The 24872-nt window shown below is 46.4% G+C and overlaps 1 protein-coding gene across 1 annotated transcript in view; it reads right to left on the reverse strand.

The window, feature by feature from the left end:
* The window catches only part of chodl (chondrolectin), a 33135-nt gene extending 20232 nt beyond the window's left edge, over positions 1-12903 (reverse strand). The window contains exons 1-2 of the mRNA XM_078232071.1: positions 12585-12903; positions 829-1147 (exon numbers count right to left, since the gene is read on the reverse strand). Coding sequence (XP_078088197.1) covers positions 829-1147; positions 12585-12675 — 410 coding nt within the window. The 5' untranslated portion in view covers positions 12676-12903. The remainder of the gene's footprint in view (positions 1-828; positions 1148-12584) is intronic.
* Between the last annotated feature and the right edge of the window lie 11969 nt (positions 12904-24872).

Here is a 24872-nt window from a genome sequence, read left to right on the forward strand (position 1 = left end):
ACTCCACTCTACACCACTCTCTTGGCTCCCAGCCCTGGCAAACATCACTCCTCCACATATCCGCCAACTTACAGCAACCCACTATTTAATAAAAATGTTTGCAAATCCCCCCCCCCCCCCACCTGTCACTTCGCGCTGATCTATTCAGTCCATCCAAGGTGCAACTCCCATCAAGAAGGCCGATTTGGGAAAACCCTCCCACACAGGACTTCAACGCAAATTCCAACTGAACCAATGAATGGGAAATCATTGGAGACGACAAACAAGTCCCTGGTCTCAAACCCAACCCAAGAGCTCCCTGGCATCAACCTTCCAAGGGAAAAGTGGTTCATCCTCAGCAGGTTCAGGACTGGCCATGGCCCCTGGTTGACCAACCCTCACAGATGGGGTATTAGTGCCAGCCCTCCATGTGCCTGTGGGAGAGAGCAAACTGTGCACCTCATCATAGAAGAGTGTCCAATCCACAGACTCAACACAACAGGACCGGAAGAAGCTGCTTGGCTTAGGGACTTTGCATTCGCTAAATGAATGAATGAATGAATGAGTGGTGCAGGTAGGTTCAATACTAACCTTCAAAAGGGTTTTGAATATATATTTGAAATGGTAAAACGTGCAGGGGTGTGGGAAAAGAGCAGATGTATGGGACTAACTGGATAGCTCTTTAAAAGAGTTGGCACAGGCATGATGGGTGGAATGGCCTCCCTCAGTGCTGTATGATTCTGCAATTAAAGTATCTTTTTCAGGACCGGATTGGGCAGCGATAGATAAATGCACAGAGGCACAAGGTGGTGAGATCCCCTGATCGTGATTAAGCAGGGCTGTCTTTACCTGAACTTTGCTGCACTTCCATCCGTCCACCTGTAGAGATCAGGACAGCCGCTGAAGGTGTTATGGGCTTGTCCCTCACCACTCCTCCTCAATCCAATCCAGAAATCTCCGTCCGAAATCCCAGAGCCTGATTTGGTGAGGTCCTGCAGGAGGCTCTCTATCAGCCTCTGCTCAGTGGCTGAGCGGATGCTGACCAGGGCACCCCCGTCCATCTCACACGCTTGACTCGCCTCCTCGAAGCCAATGCGTCTGCTCAGGTCCTGAAAGTAGGCAATCTTGTAGCAGGGGTATTCTGGCCCTCCATAGCACACCGTCTGACCTGCAAGAAAGACAAGTCCCACCTCACGAGCCTCCTCTCAATGCAAAGCAAACAATTCAATGCTGTTTCCACGATCTTGGTTCCAGCTGTAAGTCAGAGGGTAACACTCTGGTCCTTGGGTATTTAAAGTCAGGGATTTAAGACTCCACCTCAGAGATTTGAGAACAAAAGCTAGGCTCCACCCCCCTCCTCCCCCGCAACCACCCCCCACCCCCCCCTCCTCCCCCCCCACCCCGCCCCGCCGCCTTCCCCCAGTGCGGCCCAGATAGATGGAGTACTGCACTGTTGGCAGCATTAACAACTTACATTTATATAGCACCCAAAGCACGGCGAACAGTTCCAAGCTTTTACACAGGGGTGAAATGAATTTTACACCAAGCCACAAAAGAAGATATTAGACCAGGTAAGAGGGGGTGGGGGGGGTGGGGGGGGGGTGGATTTAACAATGGTCTAAAGGTTGGAAAGAGAGGTGGAAACATTTTGGGAGGAAATTCCAGTGATTAGCACTGCTGCCTCACAGCGCCAGGGACCCGGGTTCAATTCCGGCCTCGGGTCACTGTCCGTCTGGAGTTTGCACATTCTCCCCATGTCTGCGTGGGTTCCCTTCGGGTGCTCTGGTTTCCCCCCACAATCCAAAGATGTGCGCGTTAGGTTGACTGACCATGCTAAATTGCCCCTAGTGTCAGGGGATTAGCAGGATAAATGTATGAGGTTATGGGAATAGGGGCTGGGTGGGATTGTTGTCAGTGCAGACTCAATGGGCCAAATGATCTCCTTCTGCACTGTAGGGATTTTATGATTCTATGATTCATGCCTTGGCAGCTGAAAGCACACCCGCCAAGAGTGGAGTGATTACAATCGAGGATATTTAAGAGAGAAATAGAGGAGCGCAGATATCTCGGAGGGGGATGGGCTGAAAGAGTTTACCGAGAGAGGGAGGAGAGAGGCAATGGAGAATTTTGAAACCAAGGAACAGAATTTCAAAATCTACTGGCAGTCCACCAGTTACCAGGGGAGGATAGCATCAGCGGATAGGGAATGGGGTCAGAGAGGATTTTCAGGAAGCTTTTGCTAACGTCCGACATAAGAGGTTAGTGCGCAAAATGAAAACACATAGGATTGAGAGCATTATATTAGCATGGATTAAGAATTGGTTAGCAGACAGGAAACAGTGAGTAATAAATCCCGCAAGGATCAGTGCCTGGGCCCCAAGTATTCACAATTCTATATGAATGATTTGGATGAGGAAACCAAAAGTAATATTTCCAAGTTTGCTAACAACACGAAACTTGGTGGGAATGTGTGATGAGGAGGATGTTAAGACACTTCAAGGTGATTGAGACAAGTTGAGTGAGTGGGAAAATACATGGAAGTTGCAGTATAACATGGATAAATGCGAAGTTATCCACTTTAAATGGAGAAACAAAATTATTTATAATTCACATTATAAATAATGTGATTATCATCACATTATTTAAGTGATGATAGACTGGGAAATGTTGATGTACAAAGAGACCTGGGTGTCCTAGTACACCAGTAACTGAAAGCACGCACACAGGCACAGCAAACAGTTAGGAAGGCAAATGGCATGTTGGTCTTCATTGTAAGAGGATTCGAGTATAAGAGCAATAATGCAGCTGTACAGAGCCTTGGTGAGACCACACCTGGAATATTATGTACAGTTTTGTCTCCTTGTCCAAGAAAGGATATACTTGCCATAGAGGGAGTGCAGCGAAGGTTCAGCAGACTGATCCCTGGGATGGCAGGATTGTCATGTGAGAAGAAATTGGGTTGACTGGGCCTCGAAACACCGGAACTTAGAAGAATGGAAGGGGATATAATTGAAACTAATTGAAAATTGGCAGGTCATGCCGCAGCTGCACTGAACCTTAGTTAGGCCTCATTTAGAATATTGTGCACAATTCTGGTCGTCACACTAGCAGAAGGATGTGGAGGCTTTGAAGAGGGTACAGAAGAGGTTTACCTGGATATTGCCTGGTCCGGAGGGTATTAGCTATGAGGAGAGGTTGGAGAAACTCGATTTGTTCTCACTGGAATGACAGAGGTTCAGGAGTGACCTGATAGAGGTTTACAAGATTATGAGTGACATGGATAGAGTGGACAGTCAGATGCCCTTTCCGAGGGTAGAAAAGTCAAGTACTAGGGGACATAGGTTTAAGGTGTGCAGGAAAAAGTTTAGAGGAGATGTGCGAGGCAAGTGTTTTGCACAGGGGGTGATGAATACCTGGAATGCGCTGCTCGGGGAGGTGGTGGGAGCAGGTACGATAGCAGCATTTAAGGTGCAACTAGACAACTACATGAATAGGATGGGAATAGAAGGATATGGACTCCATAAGTGCATACCGTTTTAGTTTAGGCAGGCAGCATGATCGGCACAGGCTTGGAGGGCCGAAGGGCCTGTTCCCTGTGCTGTGCTTTTCTTTGCTCTTTGAAGCTTATTAAATTCTGATAGAGCTGGGCAAACTGGTGCAGGGATGTTGTTTCCTCTGGCTGGAGGCACCTAGAACAAGGGATCATAGTCTCAGGATACGGGATAGGCCATTCAGGACTGAGATGAGGAGAAACCTCCTCACTCAAAGACTGGTGAGCCTGTAGGATTCTCTACCACAGAAGGCTGTGGAGGCCAAGTCATTGAATATAATTAAGAAGGAAATAGGTGGATTTCTAGACTCACAAGTTATTAAGGGGTATGGGGAGAGTATGGTGTTGAGATAGAGTATCAGCCATGATCATATTGAATAGCAGAGCATGCTCAAGGGGTCTATTCCTGCTCTTTTTTGTTATGTTTATATGAATTAGGAGCAGGAATGAGGCCGTTTGTCCCTTGGCCTACACTGCCATTCAATGAGATCATGGCAGACCTGATTGTAACCTCAACCCTGCCGACCCCCGCTAACCTTTCACCTCCCCTTGTTAATCAAGAACCTACTTAGCTCTGCCTGAAAATATTCCAAGACCCTGATTCTGCTGTCTTTTGAGGAAGAGAGTTCCAGAGACTCACGACCCTCAGGGAGAAAAACATCCTCCTCAACTCCATCTTAAATGGATGACCCCTAACTTTTAAACAATGACCCCTACTTCTAGATTCTCCCACAAGAGGAAACACCCTCTCCACATCCACTGTGTCAATACCCTCTCAGGATCTTAAAGGCCTCATTCAAATCACTTCTTACTCTTCTAAACGCCAATACAATCCTCATTGTGCAATGTGCAAATTGTTTACAATATTCTTACATTACAACACTGATTATACTTCATATGTTTACTGATAAAGTGCTTTTGTGGGACATCCTGAGCGTGTGAAAGGTGCTACATAAATGCAGGTTCTTTCTTATTGTGATGCTACCACAGTTAATTAGGCTGTGTCTATCTATGCCAGGAGGCATTCAAAGATGTCAGCGTTCCATCCGTAGCTACTTCCTTTAGCTTTTGAGAATGCCAGCCTTTGTTCCGATGTGGAGTAGGTTCTGTGGCAACTCACCTCAACTACATCTATCCTCTCAGTGTTTGACAGGACAGTGTAGAGGGGGCTTTACTCTGTACCTAAACCTGTGCTGTACCTGTCCTGGAAGTGTTTGATGCGGACAGTGTAGAGGGGGCTTTACTCTATACCCTAACATGGTGCTGTACCTGTCCTGGGAGAGTTTGATGGGGACAGTGTAGAGGGAGCTTTATTGCGTATCTAACCCGATGCTGTAGCTGTCCTGAGGGTGTTCGATGGGGATAGTGTAGAGGGAGATTTACTCTGTATCTCACCCTGTGCTGTACCTGTCCTGGGAAGTTTATTTATTAGTGTCACAAGTAGGCTTACATTAACACTGCAATGAAGTTACTGTGAAAATCCCCTAGTTGCCACACTCCGGAGCCTGTTTTGGGCACACTGAGGGAGAATTTAGCATGGCCAATGCGCCTGAACAGCACGTCTTTCGGACTGTGGGAGGAAACCGGAGCACTCGGAGCAAACCCACGCAGATACGGGGAGAACGTGCAGACTCCACACAGATGGTGATCCAAGACAGGAATTGATAAGGAGGATGTGCAGGATATTCTGGAGGGTCTGAAAATAGATAAATCCCCTGGTCCGGATGGGATTTATCCAAGGATTCTCTGGGAGGCAAGAGAAGTGATTGCAGAGCCTCTGGCTCTGATCTTCAGGTCGTCGTTGGCCTCTGGTATAGTACCAGAAGATTGGAGGTTAGCGAATGTTGTCCCATTGTTTAAGAAGGGGAACAGAGACTTCCCCGGGAATTATAGACCGGTGAGTCTCACTTCTGTTGTCGGCAAGATGTTGGAAAAAATTATAAGGGATAGGATTTATAGTTATTTGGAGAGTAATGAATTGATAGGTGATAGTCAGCATGGTTTTATGGCAGGTAGGTCGTGCCTTACTAACCTTATTGAGTTTTTTGAGAAAGTGACCAAGGAGGTGGATGGGGGCAAGGCAGTGGACGTGGTATATATGGATTTTAGTAAGGCGTTTGATAAGGTTCACCATGGTAGGCTTCTGCAGAAAATGCAGATGTATGGGATTGGGGGTGATCTAGGAAATTGGATCAGGAATTGGCTAGCGGATAGGAAACAGAGGGTGGTGGTTGATAGTAAATATTCATCATGGAGTGCGGTTACAAGTGGTGTACCTCAGGGATCTGTTTTGGGGCCACTGCTGTTTGTAATATTTATTAATGATCTGGATGAGGGTATAGTTGGGTGGATTAGCAAATTTGCTGATGACACCAAAGTCGGTGGTGTGGTAGACAGTGAGGAAGGGTGTCGTAGTTTGCAGGAAGACTTAGACAGGTTGCAAAGTTGGGCCGAGAGGTGGCGGATGGAGTTTAATGCGGAGAAGTGTGAGGTAATTCACTTTGGTAGGAATAACAGATGTGTTGAGTATAGGGCTAACGGGAGGACTTTGAATAGTGTGGAGGAGCAGAGGGATCTAGGTGTATGTGTGCATAGATCCCTGAAAGTTGGGAATCAAGTAGATAAGGTTGTTAAGAAGGCATATGGTGTCTTGGCGTTTATTGGTAGGGGGATTGAATTTAGGAGTCGTAGCGTTATGTTGCAACTGTACACAACTCTGGTGCGGCCGCACTTGGAGTACTGTGTGCAGTTCTGGTCCCCACATTACAGGAAGGATGTGGAGGCTTTGGAGAGGGTGCAGAGGAGGTTTACCAGGATGTTGCCTGGTATGGAGGGGAGATCCTATGAGGAGAGGCTGAGGGATTTGGGATTGTTTTCGCTGGAAAGGCGGCGGCTAAGAGGGGATCTTATTGAAACATATAAGATGATTAGAGGTTTAGATAGGGTGGATAGTGATAGCCTTTTTCCTCTGATGGAGAAATCCAGCACGAGGGGGCATGGCTTTAAATTGAGGGGGGGTAGTTATAGAACCGATGTCAGGGGTAGGTTCTTTACCCAGAGGGTGGTGAGGGATTGGAATGCCCTGCCAGCATCAGTAGTAAATGCGCCTAGTTTGGGGGCGTTTAAGAGATCCGTAGATAGGTTCATGGACGAAAAGAAATTGGTTTAGGTTGGAGGGTCACAGTTTTTTTTTTAACTGGTCGGTGCAACATCGTGGGCCGAAGGGCCTGTTCTGCGCTGTAATGTTCTATGTTCTATGTTCTAACCCGGGTCCCTGGCGCTGTGAGGCAGCAGTGCTAACCACTGTGCCACCGTGCGGCCCTTTGATAGGATGGTGCAGTAGGAGCGTTGCTCTGTATATGTCTTAGACGGACATTGAGGCATCCATGTTTAAGTCTAAACGTTGAGGGTTTGCAGACGATTCATGAACATCGTCTCAAACAAGTCCTGTTCTGTCCCATCTTTACTTGCTTTCACTCTCTTAATGCCATGCAGTTTCATTTGAGATCAGCTGACTCAACACAAAGGACTGTACAGCTCAGCATTAGTTTGCAATTACTGGTTAATATGATGTGTTATATTTCATGATCAATTATGCTGGATATGGCAGCCACCCTGTCTGGCTTAACGTGCATTTTCTAAGAAAGCTAACTGGATAATAATCAGGAACAGAAATCTGGTCTGAACATTAGCCCAGAAATGTGACTCCTGATGCAATCCTTCCAACTCCAACAGCCTCCCTACTGCATTAGTATCACACTGCAATGAAGTTACTGTGAAAATCCCTTGGTCGCCACACTCCGGCGCCTGTTTGGGTACACTGAGGGAGAATTTAACATGGCCAATGCACCTGAACAGCACGTATTTCGGACTGTGGGAGGAAACCGGAGCACTCGGAGCACTAAGGGACTATTTAGTATGACCAATCCACCGAACCTGCACATTATTCCAACAACAACCTGCATTTATGTAGAGTCATAGAGTCATAGAGGTTTACAGCATGGAAACAGGCCCTTTGGCCCAACTTGTCCATGCTGCCCTTTTTATTTAAACCCCTAAGCTAATCCCAATTGCCCGCATTTGGCCCATATCCCTCTACACCCATCGTACCCATGTAGCTATCTAAATGCTTTTTAAAAGACAAAATTGTACCCGCCTCTACTACTACCTCTGGCAGCTTGTTCCAGACACTCACCACCCTCTGTGAAAAAATTGCCCCTCTGGACACTTTTGTATCTCTCCCCTCTCACCTTAAACCTATGCCCTCTAGTTTTAGACTCCCCTGGGAGTTTGGGAAAATATATTGACTATCTAGCTGATCTGTGCCCCTCATTATGTTATAGACCTCTATAAGGTCACCTCTCAGCCTCCTACGCTCCAGAGAAAAAAGTCCCAGTCTATCCAGCCTCTCCTTATAACTCAATCCATCAAGTCCCGGTAGCATCCTAGTAAATCTTTTCTGCACTCTTTCTACTTTAATAATATCCTTTCTATAATAGGGTGACCAGAATTGCACACAGTACTCCAAGTGTGGCCTTACCAATGTCTTGTACAACTTCAACAAGACATTCCAACTCCTGTATTCAGTGTTCTGATCGATGAAACCAAGCATACCGAATGCCTTCTTCACCACTCTGTCCACCTGTGACTCCACCTTCAAGGAGTTATGAACATGTACCCCTAGATCTCTTTGTTCTGTAACTCTCGCCAACGCCCTACCATTAACTGAGTAAGTCCTGCCCTGGTTCAATCTACCAAAATGCATCACCTCGCATTTGTCTAAATTAAACTCCATCTGCCATTCGTCAGCCCACTGGCCCAATTGATCAAGATCCCGTTGCAATTGGAGATAACTTTCTTCACTGTCCACTATGCCACCAATCTTAGTGTCATCTGCAAACTTACTAACCATGCCTCCTATATTCTCATCCAATCATCAATATAAATGACAAATAACAGTGGACCCAGCACTGATCCCTGAGGCACACCACTGGTCACAGGTCTCCAGTTTGAAAAACAACTTCACAGCATCTTTAATGTGGGAATGTGCCTCGAGGTGGAGGGGTCATAGGAACACAACCTAAAATGAATGGTTGCTGAGACAATGATGGATATATCTGGAGGAGTGACGACATGCTCATTCAAACAGGTAGGTTTTGGAATGTAAGTAGGTTCTCACCCTCAGGGTCAGGAGCTTGTGCCTTGTTGTCTTATTCTGGAGACGGCACCATGTAATGGAGGCTGAACATTCAATGCAATATCAAAGGAGCGCTGCACTGTCAGAACTGCTGTCCCTTGAGTGGGTTGTTTAAACAAAGACCCTTCCTGCTCTCCCCAGTGGATTTCAAAGATCCCACGGCGCTATTTCATGTTCTAAAAGTTTTTTAAAGTTGATTTATTAGTCAGAAGTCGGCTTACATTAACATTGCAATGAAGTTACTGTGAAAATCCCCCAGTTGCCACACTCTGGCGCCTGTTCAGGTACACTGAGGGAGAATTTAGCATGGCCAATGCACCTAACCTGCACGTCTATCAGACTGTGGGAGGAAACCGGGGCACCCGGAGGACACCCATGCAGACACGGGGAGAATGTGCAGACTCCGTACAGACAGTGACCCAAGCTGGGAATCGTACCCGGCTCCCTGGCGCTGTGAAGCAGCAGTGCTAACCACTGTGCCGCCCCGTTTTGCCATCCCTGCTCACCATATGAAGGTGGTAATCAGAGTTTTTCCTGAAACACTGCAGTTCAAGGCTATAGTGGTATAATATGGCTGATGATGACTTGCAAAGCCATGTCAGAGGGCAGTTAGGGCATCAACTACATTGCTTAGCTAGCATATAGAACCATAGAATCTCCATAGTGCAGAAGTAGGCCATTTGGCCCATCGAGTCTGCACTGACTTTCCAAAAAGGCATCCACCACCAACCTCCCCACCCCCCCCCCCCCACCCCCTACCTCATCTCCATAACCCTGCACATTTACCATGGCTAATCCATCTAACCTACATATCTTGGGACACTAAGGGGCAATTTAGCATGACCAATCCACCGAACCTGCACATCTTTGAACTGTGGGAGGAAACCAGAGCGCCCGGAGGAAACCCACATGGGGAAGAACGTGCACACTCCACAACACAGACAGTCACCCAAGGCCGGAATCGATCCCGAGTCTCTGGCACTGTGAGACAGGAGTGCTAACCACTCTGCCACCGTGTGAAATTGGAGTGACATATGGGCTGCAAGAAGGCAGAATTCGATGTCTAAAGTACTTGAAGGACAATTTTACAAATGTCCATCCAGACATCAGCATGAGGGGAGGTTTCAGCAGCATTGACCAAGATTCTGTCCTGGAGAGTGGGCAACCATAAGGCCTGTTGCAGACGGAGGCTGGTGACTCAGGCTAACTGTCATGCCTCTGGTACTGACCCCTGCTGAAATCGGCTAACTCAGCACAGAACTGAACCAGGAATCTTCCCTGTCAATATGGCTCAGCTCTTTACTGTCCTATTACTGGAAAGTATGATGTGTTATATTTCAGAATGAATTACACTGTGTACCACAGCCAACTTCATAACTACTCTGTCAACGCTTGAAACTAGCCATTAAAGAACTGTAAAGTCAGGAACATTGTGATATAAATGTCAAATTGTTAAAGTACCTTTTACAGTGGCTAGACTTTTTTTTTAAATTACCAGCAGAAAATGACACCAAGATATATCCAAAATGAACTCATGGAAAATTACAATCATTTTAAACCTACATTATTTTCCACCTCATAAGTCACTGACAACTGAGATTTTTTTTTCAGCCTAAACACTTGCATGCTATTGATCTGTGACAGCAAAAGACTGAAGCAAATAGCTCCTGTTTCCCATCAGCTGAGGGTTACTGAGGATAAGTGAGGGACAGAGGGGTGCAGTTTGTGCTGTGGACCACACTTCTCACCGATAAAACATCCACAAAAAAGGAAATAAGAGAGAAAGCAGGAGAAAACAAGAGTGATGAACCACACACAAAACCACTGACTGCTTCGAGAAGGTGTGGGCCTAGAAGGAGTGGGGTTGGTAGTGTTTAACACGCACAGAAAGGGAGCAGGATAATCACACAGATGCAGAAATGGGACACAGAGAAATACACACATATAAAGCAAGTTAGAGACACACAGATAGAGGTAGTGTCAGAAAGTACAGTAATGCACATGCATATAGTAGGATGAACATATATATACGCACACACACCCATGCGCACATTCACATTCTCACTCACATGTACATGCACATAGATATTGTCAGAGAAGTGTACACAAGTATAGGATAGAAACACCATACACACAGGCACACAATTATTTCTCATATACAGACCCAGAAAGTGAAAGAAATGTGCGTATATATATATAGTGTACACGCACATACTTACACACAAACATGCACACTCGTACATATCCATACAAGCATACTCATATACACACAAACATCAATACAAGCACACATGTCTACACACACCCTCATATATACAAGCACACTCATATATACACATGCATATCCATCCAAGCACACCCACATACATACACACACATACTCATACATAGCGACACAAGCACACACATATACACATACCCCTACGTATCCATACAAGCACACTCTCTCTCACACACATACAATCCCGCCCTATGACTCTACGAATGGCCTACTTCTGCTCTTAGGTCTTGTGGTCTAATGATATGAACAGAGGGAGACCATTCAGCCCACCATACCTATGCCAGCTCTCAGAAAGAGCTTTCCCTCTAAGTCCCACTCTCCAGTTTTATGTGCGTATACACTCATACACATTCGCCCTCCATGGGAATTGGAGCGGGTGAGGGGCGGACCGTGGAAAGGTCCGGTGACCTCGGTCAGGATTTTCTAGTTTCGGGGCAAGCGAGGCCAGAAAGTTCCACCCTTTACATCTCATCAACTGACAGACACATAAGCAGAGGCACAGAGAGAAGGTTTTTCCCATCCCGCCATGGGAATGGGAGCGGGTGAGATGCGGACCATGCAGAGGTCCCATTGACCTCGGGTCGGATTTTCTAGTTTTTGGTGCGAGCGCAGCAGGAAAATCTCGCCCACAGTGACAGACAGAAATGTACACATAATGGGATAAACACACACACACACAGACACACACACACACCCTCAGACAGTGACGGGCCGAAACGTGAATACATAAAGAGCCAGATAGTCACATACACACAAGAGTGACACAAAAAGATGAAATTATGTTGTTATCCCACACAAATATACAGTGAGAGTATACACATATACATATTGATGCATACACACAATGAGGAGCAAAGGGACAGTACACATATATAGCAATATCCAAGTACACACTTACGGCTCTCCAAGTGTCTTACAGACAGGTAAGTTTCAGCAATAACCTCAATCAAAGCTTTAAAGAGAAAACTTACATTTGTCCCTCACTTTTCACAACCCCGAATGTCTTCACTTCAAATGAAGTGGAACCATTATTGCAATTTTGATACCCAGCAACACATTGTTACAAAGCAATCTCCCACAAACAGTAACCTAATAATAGCAAGGTAGTCTGGATTTTAGGTGATTGGGGGATTAATATTGGCCAGGGTACTACTGTGAACTCCCCTGCACTTCTTTGACTCCGCGGGAGGTTTTGGGGCCTCGGTTTAACATCTTATCTCTAGGAAGGCACGTTCGACAGTTCCCCGGTGCTGAAGTGGAAGTGACAACCTGGATCGTGTGCTCAAAACTCTGGAGTGGGGCTAGAACCCAGGAACCCTCCAGTCCGGAGACTGGGCTGAAACTTAGAGTAGTGTGACCTACCCCCAGAGTAAGTTACTAACCAAAATCCAGAGAATTACAGAATAACACACACGCACCACTCAACCGGATATTTGAGTGGGAAAGTAGAACTCAATTTGAAATCTTCTTGTTCCACTTTAACCCCCCTGCAGATTGAAACTCACTCAGTTCCCCAGCCTACGCCCTGGAAACACGCCGGCCACGTTAAAGGAATGAAGATACACTGTGTGACTTACCGCTCAAAACCCGAGTGCCAGAGCCGCTGCCCAGGAGTCCGCTCAGCATCAGCACCAACATCCCACTGGACAGCGCCTGGGGAAGGAGCATCGGGGCAGCGAGCCGGAGCGGGCACTGCGAAAAGGCGCAATGCAACACAGAGAACGCCAGGAAAATGAGGCGCAATGCCACTCAAACTTCAGGAAAAGGGGACGCAATGCAACTCAGACTCCAGGAAAATGGGGCGCAATGTAACTCAGACTCCAGGAAAATGGGGCGCAATGTAACTCAGACTCCAGGAAAAGGGGACGCAATGCAACTCAGACTCCAGGAAAATGGGGCGCAATGTAACTCAGACTCCAGGAAAATGGGGCGCAATGTAACTCAGACTCCAGGAAAAGGGGCACAATGCAACTCAGACTCCAGGAAAATGGGGCGCAATGTAACTCAGACTCCTGGAAAAGGGGGCGCAATGCAACTCAGCAGGGAATAGGAGCGGAATGCAATTCAAAGAACTGCACGAAAATTGGGGCGCAATGTAACTCAATACACAGCGAAAATAAGATCCGCTAAATCAAGGCAAAGGCTACAGCACAAAGCACCTTCCCTGCGATTCTAAACGAGGGTGCTTGCAAAATAAAGTAACTTAAATTGTCCGTCCTGGGAGGCAATGGGAAACTGGAACAACCAGTAAACTGCAGGGTGTGCGCGAATGAGACCCAAAAAGGGAATCAGTGCAGCAAGGAGAGCAGCAAGTTCACGCCGATCCCAGTCTGAATTCAGGGAAAGAGAGAGACACACACAAGGCAGCCTCCAAATGAAGTTTTCTTCTCCTCCTCCTCCTCCCCCTGCTGTAGCTCTCAGTGGGGCGTGTTGCAGGATCCCAGGCTGTTGTACTCCGGCTCTGCTGTTTTATACAGGAGAGAGCCTCACAGCTCACACATCATCATCATCCATCTGTCCAATGCCAGTCCCCAGCAAGGCGATTGAGAAGAAACCCTGCAGGGCAGCAACACTAGCTGCTGCTGCTGAATTCAATTTGCAAAGAACAAACTTTTAATAAAACTAAATTACTTCCTTTTAGTCTTATTCAAAATCATGAAGTGTTTGGACAAAGGGAATAGGAAGTTTCCATCCGCAGGAGTCAGTGACCAGAGCAGGCAACCGGCAAAAAAAAACAATCAGGAAGGGGGGAATGAGAATGTGTTCTGGTCTGGAATGCACTGCCCAAAACGCTGGAAGAAGCGCCTTCAATATTATTTCCCAAGAGGGAAATTTGACAAATACATGATACGTACTTGGAAGAGTTAAAAGAAATAAGGCTATGGGGAAAACTGGAGAGTGGGACTTAGGGGGAAAGCTATTTCTGAGAGCTGGCATAGGGATGATGGGCTGAATGGTCTCCCTTTGTTCATATCATTAGATCACAAGACCTAAGAGCAGAAGTAGGCCTTTTGTAGAGCCATAGGGCAAGACCGGGTATTCCCACCCATCACCCGCGCTGATTCAGTAGAATTCCGGTGATAAGAGACATACAGTGCAGAAAAGGGCCTTCGGCACTGATAATAACTACCACTAAAGGCGCGTTAATCCCATTTTCCTGCACTTGTCCCATATCCTTGAATATTGTGATATTTCAAGTGCTCACCCAAACACTTTGTAAAGGTTGTAAGGCCTCCACTAGCTTCCCAGGCAGCGCATTCCAGATTCCCACCATCCTCTGAGTGAAAAATCCTATCCAGTCTTTCCTTATAGCTCAAATGTTCCATCCCAGGCAACATCCTGCTGAATCGCCTCTGAACCCCCTTTACTGCTATCACATCCTTCCATTCGGCCCATCGAGTCTGTTCCGCTATTCAATGAAATCATGGTTGATCTGATGTGATAATCCTCAACTCCACTTTCCCGCCTTATCCCCATAACACTTGATTCCCTTACTGATTAATTCATAGAATAGAATCCCTACACTGCAGAAGGAGGCCATTCAGCCCATCGCGTCTGTACCAACTCTCCGAAGGAGCATCACACCCAGGCCCACACCTGAACCCTACACATTCACCGTGGCCAATCCACCCAAACTACACATTCCCAGACACCAAAGGGGAATTTTTGTTTAGCATGGCTGATCCACCTAATCTGCACATCTTTAGACTGTGGGAGAAAACCAGAGGCAACTGGAGGAAACCCACGTGGACACAGGGTGAACGTGCAAACTCCACACACTGACAATCAAGAATTCCACAGATCTACTACCCTCTGAGAGAAGAAATTCCTCCTCATCTCTGTCTTAAATGGGCGACCCCCTTACTCTGAGATTATGCCCTCTGATCCTTGACTCTCCAAGAAGTGGAAACAAGCTCTCAGCATCTACCCTGTCAAGCCTCCTGAGAATCCTATTGTGGAATTCTACCGCCCCGCTCACCTTTGACTGTGAAGATTGATGCAAAGCATTTCATAGAATCATAGAGGTTTACAGCATGCAAACAGGCCCATCGGTCCATCTTGTTCATGCTGCCCTTTTTTTAAACCACTAAGCCAGTCCCAATTGCCCGCGTTTGGCCCATATCCCTCCCTATTCATCCTAACCATGTCACTGTCTAAATGCTTTTTAAAAGACAAAATTGTACCCATCTCTACTACTACCTCTGGCAGTTTGTTCCAGACAATCAGCACCCTCTGTGTGAAAAAAATGCCCCTCTGGACACTTTGTATCCCTCCTCTGCCATAACTCCTCTGCCATTTCCTGGTTCTATGGTTCTCCCTTCCCATTTTCACTCCTGCAGTTTTAGGTTGAGTTTTTTTCCCCCATTTCTGTGCGAGCCCTCCTCTCATTCTTTGCCCTGTTGAAATTTATACAATTTGGTTGGGTTCTGTAATGGAGAGTCATCCACTTTCTATGGGATATGAGTGCTAGGTGACCATTTATTGCCCATCCCTAATTGAGAAGATCGTGGGGAGTCACATTCCTAAACTACTGCAATCCATGTGGTGTAGGCACACCCACAGTGCTGTTAGTAGGAAGAGTTCCAGGGTTTTGCAAACCACCTTTCAAACCCATGACTTCCCAAAGGACAAGGGCAGCAAACACATCGGACCGCCACAAACTTTAAGTTTCTCTCCAAATAACACATCATCCTAACCTGGAAATATATTGTGGAGATGCCGGCGTTGGACTGGGGTGGGCACGGTAAGAAGTCTCACATCACCAGGTTAAAGTCCAGCAGGTTTATCTGGAGTCATGAGTTTTCGGAGCGCTGCTCCTTCATCAGGTAAGTGAGATGAACTCACCCGATGAAGGAGCAGCACTCCGAAAGCTCGTGACTCCAAATCAATCTGTTGGACTTTAACCTGGTGTTGTGAGACTTCTTACCATGGAAATATATTGCTGTTCCTTCACTGCCGCTGCGTCAAAATCCTGGAACTCCCTCCCTAACAGCACTGAGGGTGTACCTACACCAAATAGACTGCAGCAGTTTAAGAAGGCACCTCAAAGCAATCAGAGATGGGGAATAAATGCTGGCCTTGTCTGTGATGACCATATGCCTTAAATAAAAGAAAAGCTTGGAAGTACTGAGTTTCTGGAACTACGGTAAGATCTGAAACTGAATGCAACAAATCAGGTCATTTGTGGTCCAGTAGCAGAGGAAGTTTAGTTTAGTTTATTTATTCATGTCACAAGTAGGCTTGCATTAACACTGCAATGAAGTTACTATGAAAACCCCCTTGTCGACACTCTCCAGCACCTGTTCGGGTACACTGAGGGAGAATTTAGCATGGCCAATACATTAACCAGCACGTCTTTCAGGGAGGAAACCAGAGCACCCAGAGGAAATCAACACAGACACGGGAAGAACGTGCAGACTCCGCAGACAGTGGCCCAAACTGGGAATCAAATCCGGGTCCCTGGTGCTGTGAGACAGCAGTGCTAACCACTGTGCCACCATGTCGCCACAGGAATATGAATAGAGAAATTATTGCAAAAACTGCAACAGTTTTTAGGGAAGGGGATCTGACTATGTGTCAGCAATGTCAACCATAGAGTGGTCATGTGATGATGCAGCTACTAAAGGGTCACACGATGGGAGTGCAGGATTGCTCCCTGGAGTGCGGGCAGAGTACAAGCATGAAGTAGCTCCTCATTCCATGAATAAAGTACTGTTTGTTATCGTCTTTGGTCGCCTGCCTTTGGGAACCTTGCACGTGATGCCAGGAGTTAAGAGCATGGCACAAGGGCTTCACCACATTGACCTGCATTGATTGACATTGACTGTTGGGAACAGATGAGAAGGAGCGGCGGGCGTACTGACTGCCGTGCCAGATTATCTGACAGATCGGAAAAGGTACACACTTACACCTCACTTAAGTTTGCAGGTCCCAAGGCCATCAAGAATTTTGAATAGCTTGTTTTTAAATGGAGGAGGAGAAAGAGGACCCTGAAATAATTCTATAAAAGATTTGAGAATGTTTATCTTCCAGTGAAGAATGTAGTGGTGCTTCCCCCAGCCTGCAGCACTGTTAGAGCTGGGCGACTCAAGCAGAGACCGCGTAGCGGGCTCCCCGCTGGGCACCACAACCCCCACATGTCTCCAGCCGTCGAATTTCCGGTGTTGTCAGCTCTGCGTCAGAAATCGGCGCGGTGCTGAATAATTTATGCAAATTATCATTTACATTTCATTAGCAGGCCCGGGTCTGAAATCTCCAGGTCCACTAACACCTTCCCCCCCTACCCCCCACCCCCCCACCCGTCAGGAATGTTTCACTCCAGCGGGGTTTACACAGCTCCCCATGAATGGAGAGCTGGCGGCCCGACCCCGCTGGAGTGAAGGGGGGGTCTCCATGGCCCTCCAGAGGGTCAGGGGTAAGGGAGGCTGCCACCTGGACACTGTGAGCTTGGCAGTGCCAGCTTGGCCCCCTGACAATGCCCAAGGGGCCAAGTGGCAATGCCCACCAGGCATCGGGCAGTGTCAAGGGGGCGAGGCCGGGAGGGGGTGGCTCTGGGGGGAGATCGGAAGAGATGGGGGTGCCCGCTGCCGCTCTGCATTTGGGATCGTAGGCAGAGGGAGGGAGGCCAGCAGGGTTGGGAGGAGTGGGTTGGCCTGCCAGGGGTGTTGGCACAGCAGGGGTGGTGATAGGGACTGCAGGGGGGTCGGGACTGTGTGGGAGAGGTCGGGGTTGCCGGTGGGGAGGGAAGATCGAGGTCGGCTGGGGTGAAGGTGGGGGGTTGGGGCTGGCCCAGACATGTGTGGAAGGCCAGCAATCGAGCTGTGGGGAGGCGGGGGGGTGGGGGGGAGGTGTCAGAGGGGCAGTGATGCAGGGTCGCGAGACTCGCCAGCGATTGAGCTAGCCAGCAGTCGGGAGGTTGGCAGTTTGGGGCTACTGTGCATGCCCACCCCTAATTGCCCTTGAGAATTGCAAATGTGCAGTGGCCCACTCAGTGCTATGTTGCCGGCCTCTCCAGCCGGAATAGGCCCCACCCACTGATTTTTAGCGTGATCCGTGCTGGGGCTGTCTGTGATGGACAGAGTATGGGAAATTCATTTCGAAAATCCTGCTGAAGAAACCAGTGGGTTTACTCCAGTTTTTACCCGAATTCGGCATTTCAAATTCTTATGGGAGAATCCCATCCATAATACTCAACACGCATGCATTTAATTTAACAAGCCAAAGAACAAATGAATCAATACAATCTTATATGGCAACATTGATCTTAGCACCCTTACTGATGAGTTAGTTAGGGATCGAATAGTCTGCGGGGTCCGCAGCTGCTGCAAGAAAAATATTTAACATTACAAACAGCCATTACCATCAACCTGTTAAACAAACAGACTGAAAAAAGCAGCAAAGATTTTCGGCAAGAAACAGAAGTTTTTGTGGTTCAGGGCAAGCCCTGCCACAACTATGGTGGCCAACACTCTCAGAGCAGAACAGTATGTCTGGTGTATGGTAAATGCTGCAATAAATGTGTCAAATGGAATCACTTCATAAAATGCTGTGGATCAAAATCCCTTCAGCCTTCCTTTGCCACCACCCACAATGCAGCTGGTCAGTCCTCCAAGGTTAGGAGTGTCTACAAGGTGAACGAACTGGAGCTCAGCCAAAGCAGCGAAACCACTGCGCCTCCAACAACACTCTACTGTGAGAGTGCCAACGCCGTCACCAAAAAGGGTGAGACTTTCACCACCCTGAGCACAATTTTCATCAACACAGTAGTGAAGGTAAAGACTGACATTGTAGCAAAGTGTAACCTATTGTTCAGCTGACTGCTATGGGAACTAGACCCATATGCAGCACTGGACGCCAGTACCCAGATGGACCTCATGGCAATTCTTCACTGCACACAGGGAAGTTTCAGGTTTCACACAGTTGACCAGAACTTCAGGCCACTGCTAGGTCTTTGGGACAACATTACACTGGGGCTCATCCAGCTTGGTCCAGAGATACATTCTTTGTAACAACAGGCCCCAGAAATGAGAGTATACAATGACCTCTTCAACTCTGACATCATTGGTAAGCAACCAGTAATACACCCTCGAGTCTAGCTGCCTCAGTGGCTGGAATTTTACCGGCACGCCCGCCAAGATTCCGGGGGCGGGCAAGGCTCGGAGAACAGCATTCTCTGTTGGCCTCGGGTGGGATTGTATGAACCTCGGGCTGACGTGCTGGTAAAATTCCGCCCAGTATCTATGACACAGTTTGTACTCCGAGAAGAGCACCAATAGCCATGAAGCAGGAAATAGTCAATGAGTTGCATCGGATGACAACACAGGGCACCAAAACTCCCATAGACAAGGTCACAAAATGGGTTTCAGCAATGGGAGCTGCAGTAAAGGGAGATGGAACAGTTAGGATGTGTACTAACCCAGTGCATTTGTACAAGATGCTGCTCAGACCTGATCACCCTGTGCAGATAGTGGACAGGTGATTGCAGACATGCCCAATGTCAGGGTTTCAGCATCATGGATGCGAAATGCAGATTCTGGCAGATCTCATTCGGTGAAGAATCTTCAAAACTTACTATGTTCACATCTCCAAGAGGCAGCTATCAATTCCTTTGTATGTCCAATGGGATCTCCACTGGCAATGAGATCTTTGAGTGATACATGGAGCAACTCTTTGTGGTGACACGTCCTGGTTTGGGGTTGTACTATGTAAGAACATGATACACATCTTTGTCTCATCCTCAGCAGAATCAGGACCAAATAGTTGAAGCTTAACCTTGAGAATTGCAGATTCAGGGTCAACCAGATTCTTAACATGGGTCATTTACTCACAATCGATGGTGTGAAGCCAGATCCAGACAAGACAACAGCTATACAACAGCTCGCCACTCCTGTGGACAAGCACACTGCTGGGTCCATTCATTCGTTTGAAGAGACGAGAGGACAGCACTGGTGCGAGTTTTAAAATGGTTTTCTTTTATTGAAAAGAACTTTAAAATTATCATGACAGAAACAGAAAGAAGGCGAACTTGGAGACTGGCTTCTCGGTCAGGATCTCTAAGAACTGAACTGAAACTGAACACACACACTCTGAAATCCAAAATATATTTCATACCGTATCTCGTTATTGGAAGTGCTTTTCGCCTGCTGTCTCCGTCTAGAAAAACAATCCTCGCAGCTGCTGTTATGGGAAACTGTTGTTTGCCTGCATTGTGTACCCTTCGGGAATGCAGTCAACTTTTAGCTAACCCATCATGCCTTCTGATTCTACATGTAGTCAAGTTAACTGCAATTGTTCAGCTTAGCAGTGCTAGTTAACCCCTGTAGCCTAACATTTAAATGTACTTGTGTATAGGCAGAAATATCTTAAAATGAAGTGTTTGCATAGACTGAAGCAAACAGGGCTACGCATACACAAGATCCCTCACACACTTTACAAAGCTTCCTTGCTATGACAAATTACCTTTCGAAAGTAATTCCTTGTTACAGTGAGGTCACTGGACCTCTTTGTCAGCTCCTCCACCTAGGATATTGAATAGCACTGGCAAGAAGACCATACAGCGGTCTTGAACAGACTCAAACAGGCACTGGAATCGTTCCAGTGATGGGGAACTTCAGTTATAGGGTGAGGTTGAGGGAACTGGGGTTAAGATTTGATAAAGGTGTTCAAATCCATAAGGGATCTAGAGTAGAGAGAGAGAGAGAGAGAGAAATTGTTGCCATTGGGGAAAGGATTAAAAACCAGAGCCAGCCGATTTAAGATGAATGGCAAAAGAACTAATGGCGCCAGGAGAAAAAGCTTTGTTACCCTCGAGCATGTGGTTAGGATCTGGAATGCACTGCCTGAGAGTGTGCTGGAGGCAGATTCAGTCAAGGCCTTCAAAAGAGAATTGGATAGGCACGTAATGAGAAAACATTCAGTGAGGAAAAAGCAGGGGAGTGGGATTAGCTGGAGGCACATGATGGGCCAAATGGCCTCTTTCTGTTTCAAAGTGCAATGTCCACATTCTAAGCCATGATTCCTACGGACTCAGTTCCTTACTGGGAGCTGTGGATCACCTCTTATATATTGCATTATGTACACCACTGAAAAATAAATGACCCACTTTGGCAAAACACGCGGCAGAGACTGGAAACTGTAAATCACAAAGCGATATGTGTCCAAAGTCCTCATTTTAAAACACTCACCCAACCTGACCAGCTTTTTAAAAGCTATCTCTCACTCTCTCATTCTCTCTCTCTCTGTCTAATGTGGGCCATTTTGCAACAGCACTGATTATTGACAGACTCCATGTTTAAATAATGAGCTCCTTTTACCCCCGCCATTATGTGCCTCCATCCCACCACACGTAATTGGAGCTGTTCCCACCAGTTAACGGCGTGAGGCTCTCTGCTTTGCCCCTCTTCAATCATTCTGGCATGCAGCACTCATTTCTGCAATGCCAGCTTGAGAATCCGATTAACTTGCGACAGAGTGCTAGCTCAGTGCGAGGTGGAGAATCCTTTCAGAAGCTACTGGACCGGAATGCGAGTCCAAGTTAAGGCTGCGGGAGGGGCACGGGATGGGTAGGTGAGAAGTGGAGGTATCTGTAGAAAGGACTAAGGAGAAGCCTTTGCCAGTTTATATGTGACTCTGGCAATGGAGCAAGTTAATGTGGAAAAAACTGAAAATTGAATTTGAAAAGGTTATAGGGTAGCCATAGTAAAACTATAGAACCCTAACAGTGCAGAAAGAGACCATTTGGCCCTCAAGTCTGCTCCAACTCTCCAAAATTGCATCCCACTCAGAACCTCCCCTCCACCTTATCCCCATGCATTTACCATTTGCTAATCCCACCAACCTACACATCTTTGGATACACTAAGGGACAATGTAGCATGGCCAATCCAACTAACCTGTTCATCTTTTGCTTGTGGGAGGAAACCGGAGCAGAAACCCGCGCAGACACGATGAGGATGTGCAAACTCTGCACAGACAGTCACCTGAGGTCGGAATCAAACCCAAGTCCCTCGTGCTGTGAGACAGTAGTGCTAACTACTGTGCCACCTTGTCGCCCAAATTGTTCCATCCTCAGATGTGTATTGTACATCTGAAAGACTGAGACACACACGAGAATGAATTGTTCCATTTCTCGACATGTATTGTACATATGGCTATGATGCAGAGGTTGATCCTCCTTTTGAGAAGTCACACAGAATCCCCAAAAGAGAATAGCTCACTTCGTAATCTATTAACAGTGTTTGGGAAGGTGTAAACTGTTCTTCATTAACATTTAGAGGCTCACTAAACAGAAAGACCTAACTCACTTTAAGTGAATAATTAACAGGTTATTTATTTAACCAACTGGGAACTTTAACTAAACAAATAACACATCGATTAAAGTAAGGTTCTACTGGAATGCTGTTCAAATAAATACAAGGATCATTCATTACCAAAAAAGAAATGGTAATAGAATTTAGTCACTCTCAAAAAATATACAAACAGGTTTTGTGGCTTTTGAAAAACCTTTGGAGTTCTGTGATTCCGCTGTCTGTAAGCTCTTTCTGATTTGGTACGCTTTTATTCGATAGATGAAGAGTTTTCTTCAGAAAATCGCTCTTTCCCTCTCTAGGTGATGAGAGGTGGCAGCCCTTCAGTTGAACTGCAGGCAGGCAGTTGAGTTCCTCTTTATAACTGTGATGATCTATCAATTTCCCTACACCAGGATTGGTCTGATCCAAATTTGATAGGTTCCTGATAGTTCAGAGTCTTCTTTCAGCTGATAAGCTGTCAAAATTCAAAAGCCTGCAAAGCCTGTTGCCAAGGGAACCCTGATGCTTGGTCCTCGTTACAAACGTTGCAGTCTGCATACCCTGTGTTAAACAGGATGTTAAACATGCAAGCACTGACAAAAAAAACAGCTTTTAAAGCGACCATACTTCACAAACTCAACTTCACAACAATATCAAGAACTAAGACATTGTATAGAGGCTTCAATTCTTCAATTCTTTGCTTCAATTCTTCAATGCTTCAACTCTTTGAAGATATATTTGTTTAATGCATCCCACAATCTCCACATTTTTTCCATTGGAACCTCCTCCTGGCAAGTTGTCTTTCTCCTTCATTCTACAACCTTCACTATTCCTCAATGACTATTAATTGTCTATGAAGTCTTAGAATGCCCAAGACTTGGGTCTTGCTGTCTTCTCTGGAAAGGATCCTTTATTATTTCTCTCACATTCAAATAAGAAAGAGCAATCTAATCGTCAAAAGAATCCGCTCTCTTTGTCCTACTTTTTAGCTCTATCTATTTTACACTGTAACCCTGTGCTCCTCTGAACCAACTTCTCTCATTCTTTTAAAGCTTCAAGTAGCCATCCATCCCACTCTTACTCCTCCCTTAACCTCACTGTGCTGAAATCAAGTGTTACTGTCTCATTTTCGACTCATGCTAAATCTTTCCATGGATTGGAAAACTGTAAAATTTATTTTCTCTCTCTTCTTGCAGCAGGGAACTTGATCCAAGTTTCTCATTTAATAGCTATCTCCACATCTTCTAATCCACTTAACCAACTTTCTCAGTAATAAAAATCTTTTAAATCTGTATGGTACCAAACATGGGCCAACTGTCAGCTTTTAACATTAATAAAAACAGAAAGTGCTGGTAAAACTGGAAGTGCTGGAACAAGTCCCATAAAGTTTAGTTTATTAGTAGATCATAGATAGATACCCTACAGTGCAGAAAGAGGCCATTTGGCCCATCGAGTCTGCACCGACCACAATCCCACTCAGGCCCTATCCCCATATCCCTACATAGTTACCCATTAATCCCTCTAACCTACACATCTCAGGACACTAAGGGACAATTTTAGCATGGCCAATCAACCTAACCCGCACATCTTTGGATTGTGGGAGGAAACCGGAGCACTGGAGGAAACCCACGCAGACACGAGGAGAATGTGCAAACTCCACACAGACAGTGACCCAAGCCGGGAATCGAATCCAGGTCCCTGGAGCTGTGAAGCAGCAGTGCTAACCACTGTACTACCGTGAGACCATTAGTGTCTCAAGTAGGCTTACATTAACACTGCAATGAAGTTACTGTGAAAATCCCCAAGTTGCCATACTCCGGTGCCTGTTCGGGTACACTGAGGGAGCATTTAGCATGGCCAATGCAGCACCCAGCACATCTTTCCGACTGTGGGAGGAAACTAGAGCACTTGGAGGAAACTCGCACAGACAAGGGGAGAACATGTAGACACCGCACAGACAGTGACCCGAGCTAGGAATCGTATCCGGGTCCCTGTCGCTGTGAGGCAGCAGTGCGAACCACTGTTCCACCATGACCCTTCTTCAGAACATAAGACAACATATTTGAGTCATACTGGGCTTAAAATATCATCTCTGTTTTTCTCTCTCTGCTGAAACTGCTGCGTCTTTCCAGCACTTTCCATTTTTATTTCTGATCTTCAGCACCGGCAGAATCCTTCCCCTATGTCGGTTTTTAAGAACTGGATTATCAGCACTAAAGCATACTGCCTCACCGGTTCTGCACCAATTTCTCAATCAGGTGATGAGACACCTTAAATAAGGCACACATTACAGTTTGCTGTTTTGATCTAGAGTGCATTCACAAGAGGAAGGCTTAAAAACTGTCAAATTGCAACTCATTCCATGCTCAAAACTAAACTCTATAATTTAGGAAATTGGTGGCAAAATGGTGAGAGCGTGAGTTTTTTAAAAATTTCAATTTCAAAGCTATCAGACTTGAATGCAGATGCTTCATGAAACACTTTAGTTTGCGGTTCCCTCTGATAGCCCCTTTCAACTAAGGCCAAGAATAGAAAGCACACGCTGTCTTACACTGCACACAAAAAAGCCAAGTTAACA

Source organism: Mustelus asterias, chromosome 17 (assembly GCF_964213995.1).
Source record: "Mustelus asterias chromosome 17, sMusAst1.hap1.1, whole genome shotgun sequence".
Classification (NCBI taxonomy): Eukaryota; Metazoa; Chordata; class Chondrichthyes; order Carcharhiniformes; family Triakidae; genus Mustelus; species Mustelus asterias.